Here is a 2,194-nt window from a genome sequence, read left to right as displayed (position 1 = left end):
ATTGTGTAATTTCTGTTTCCTGTTTTTTCACAAAGCTCAGCCTCATCCCAGACCTCTATTTCCTTCAAAAATTAATTCTACTTTTATAAAGAAGATTTTGAGACAAGGTCTTGCTTTGTCATCCAGGCTGGAGTGCCATGGTGCAAACACAGTTCACTGCAGCCTAGACCTCCAGGGCTCGGGTGATCCTCCCTCTTCAGCCGCCCATGTAGATGGGCCCACAGGCTTGCATTACCATGCCCAGCTTAATATTCTTTTTTTTTTTCATTTTTTTGTAGAGACAGGGTCTCACTTTGTTGCCCTGGCTGGTCGCGAACTCCTGGGCTCAAGCAATCCTTCTGCTTTGGCCTCCCAAATTGCAGGGATTACAGGCATGAGCCACCACACCAGGCTAATCCTCCTTCTTGACTTAAGTCGGGTCAATGGGCAACTGTTGCTTATAACAAATGAATTCTTAAAAAGTTCTCAAAAATTCTAAAATTCTTGGCATCCCCATTTTCTCTCCTCCTATGTACTAGCCCTTTAAATTTCGATGTTATCCTCCAACAAGCTTTCATATCTACCGAAATCCTCCAGGTCACTGGCTCCAGTGGGCAATTCTCAGCCTAGGTTTGGATTCCTATTGATCACCTCTCCCTTTGGCTTACAACCATTCTCCAGACGATGACAAAATCCTTGCCAGGGTCCTGTGCAGTGTGGCCCCTGCCAATGTTCCCGCTCTCAGTACTTGCCATGCTCCCCCTGCTCTCCCTGCACTGGCCCCGTCGACCCTGTCTCTCTCTCTCCCTCGTGATTGAGATGCGGCCTCCTGCCACAGGACACACACATGTGCTGCTCCCACTCCCTGGACATTCCTTGCTCCTGACTCATTGGTCACTTTTCCGGCAAGTCTTCTCTGGTAACCTCTTCCCGACCCGGGACTCAAAGCTCTCTTTAGATTCTGCTGGGGCAGCAAGTACCTCACCTTTACTGCTCTTGTCATAGGTGACGCTTTGTAATTGTGTCATTCTGTAACTACTCATCTATTCCCTACATTATAGCAGAAATTTGGGGAGGCGTTAGGTGTTTGGCTAGAATGCAGAGCCACATAAGGCCATATAGTGTCCACATTTCCTCCACACGGACATCTGGCATTGAGCCAAACAATGACCTCTGCACACCTCTTGTTTTTACCTTCACTTTTCACCTAGTTTTGTTGTGTGAACAAATGAATCAACCAGTGAATTCTCCAGGAACCAACCCTGGTGATCAGGCGCTCAGTGTGGAATTGCTCCAGGCCGACAGCCCACAAGTGGGTCCACAGGACTCAGACCCTGAGAGACACAAGACACCATCACTGCCCAACATGGCACCAGGCCCTGGCACATAGGAGGAGTGTGGGCACTGACAGGGCACTGTACTGCCTGCTGGGCCATGAGCTGGAGCCCCAGCTCTGCCCTGATCACCTGCTGCCCTTGGCAAATCCCTTCCAAACCCTGTGTCGGTTTCCCCGGCTATGAAACTGGGATGCTGATCAAGGTGTCTCCTCGCCCTTCCTGCTCAGCCATTGGTGTCTCAGTGATTGTAGGAGAACATTAGCTAGAACCCACCACAAGAGAGACCCCTGAGGATTCAGGAGCACAGAGCCAAGGGGGTGGGGGTATCCAGCAGGAGACCTACCTCAGCCAAGGGCTTGACATCACCTTTCTTCACTAGAATAGCAGTGAGAGCCACGCCACTCTCAGAAATGGCCCGGTGGAAGAGGTTCTTTGCCAGTGGAGACAAAACCTGAGAGCAGAGTAGAGGGGAGGAGAGTCCATGCTCAGGGGTACGGTCAGCGACTTGCTCGCTCTCCCAGGCTACATCAAACCACACTATAAAACCGACACAGGATTGAAGACTCCAGCAGTGGGCTGACCCTCTGCCCACCTCGAGGCAGGCGGAAGGCTTCCTACAGCTCCTGGCACCTCTCATCTGGTTTTTCATCCCAGTTTCTCCAGTATCTCCTGCACCTAATACCCCACCCCAGCAGGACCCCTCACACACCCAGGTTGCGTCTGTGTCCCACAACCCCTGCCCCATCCCTCCCCATCCCTGGCTCCATCCCTCCTTCCTCTAGCCCGCCTCCCCTAGCCCACCCGGCCCCACAGTCGCAGAGACTGTTGCCTCCTTCTTGGGCATGGACCAGCCATCAGACCACCCCAGAGGAATCCCC

General features: G+C 52.2%; 1 protein-coding gene across 1 annotated transcript in view; it reads right to left on the bottom strand.

Moving 5' to 3' along the window:
* The window catches only part of LOC105533465 (liver carboxylesterase 1-like), a 46,822-nt gene that overhangs the window by 31,230 nt on the left and 13,398 nt on the right, over positions 1–2,194 (bottom strand). Inside the window, exon 5 of the mRNA XM_011971933.1 lies at positions 1,660–1,767. Coding sequence (XP_011827323.1) covers positions 1,660–1,767 — 108 coding nt within the window. The remainder of the gene's footprint in view (positions 1–1,659; positions 1,768–2,194) is intronic.

The sequence above is a fragment of the Mandrillus leucophaeus genome, unplaced genomic scaffold (genome assembly GCF_000951045.1).
Source record: "Mandrillus leucophaeus isolate KB7577 unplaced genomic scaffold, Mleu.le_1.0 Scaffold125, whole genome shotgun sequence".
NCBI lineage: Eukaryota > Metazoa > Chordata > Mammalia > Primates > Cercopithecidae > Mandrillus > Mandrillus leucophaeus.
This window is presented reverse-complemented; position numbering and strand designations above follow the sequence as displayed.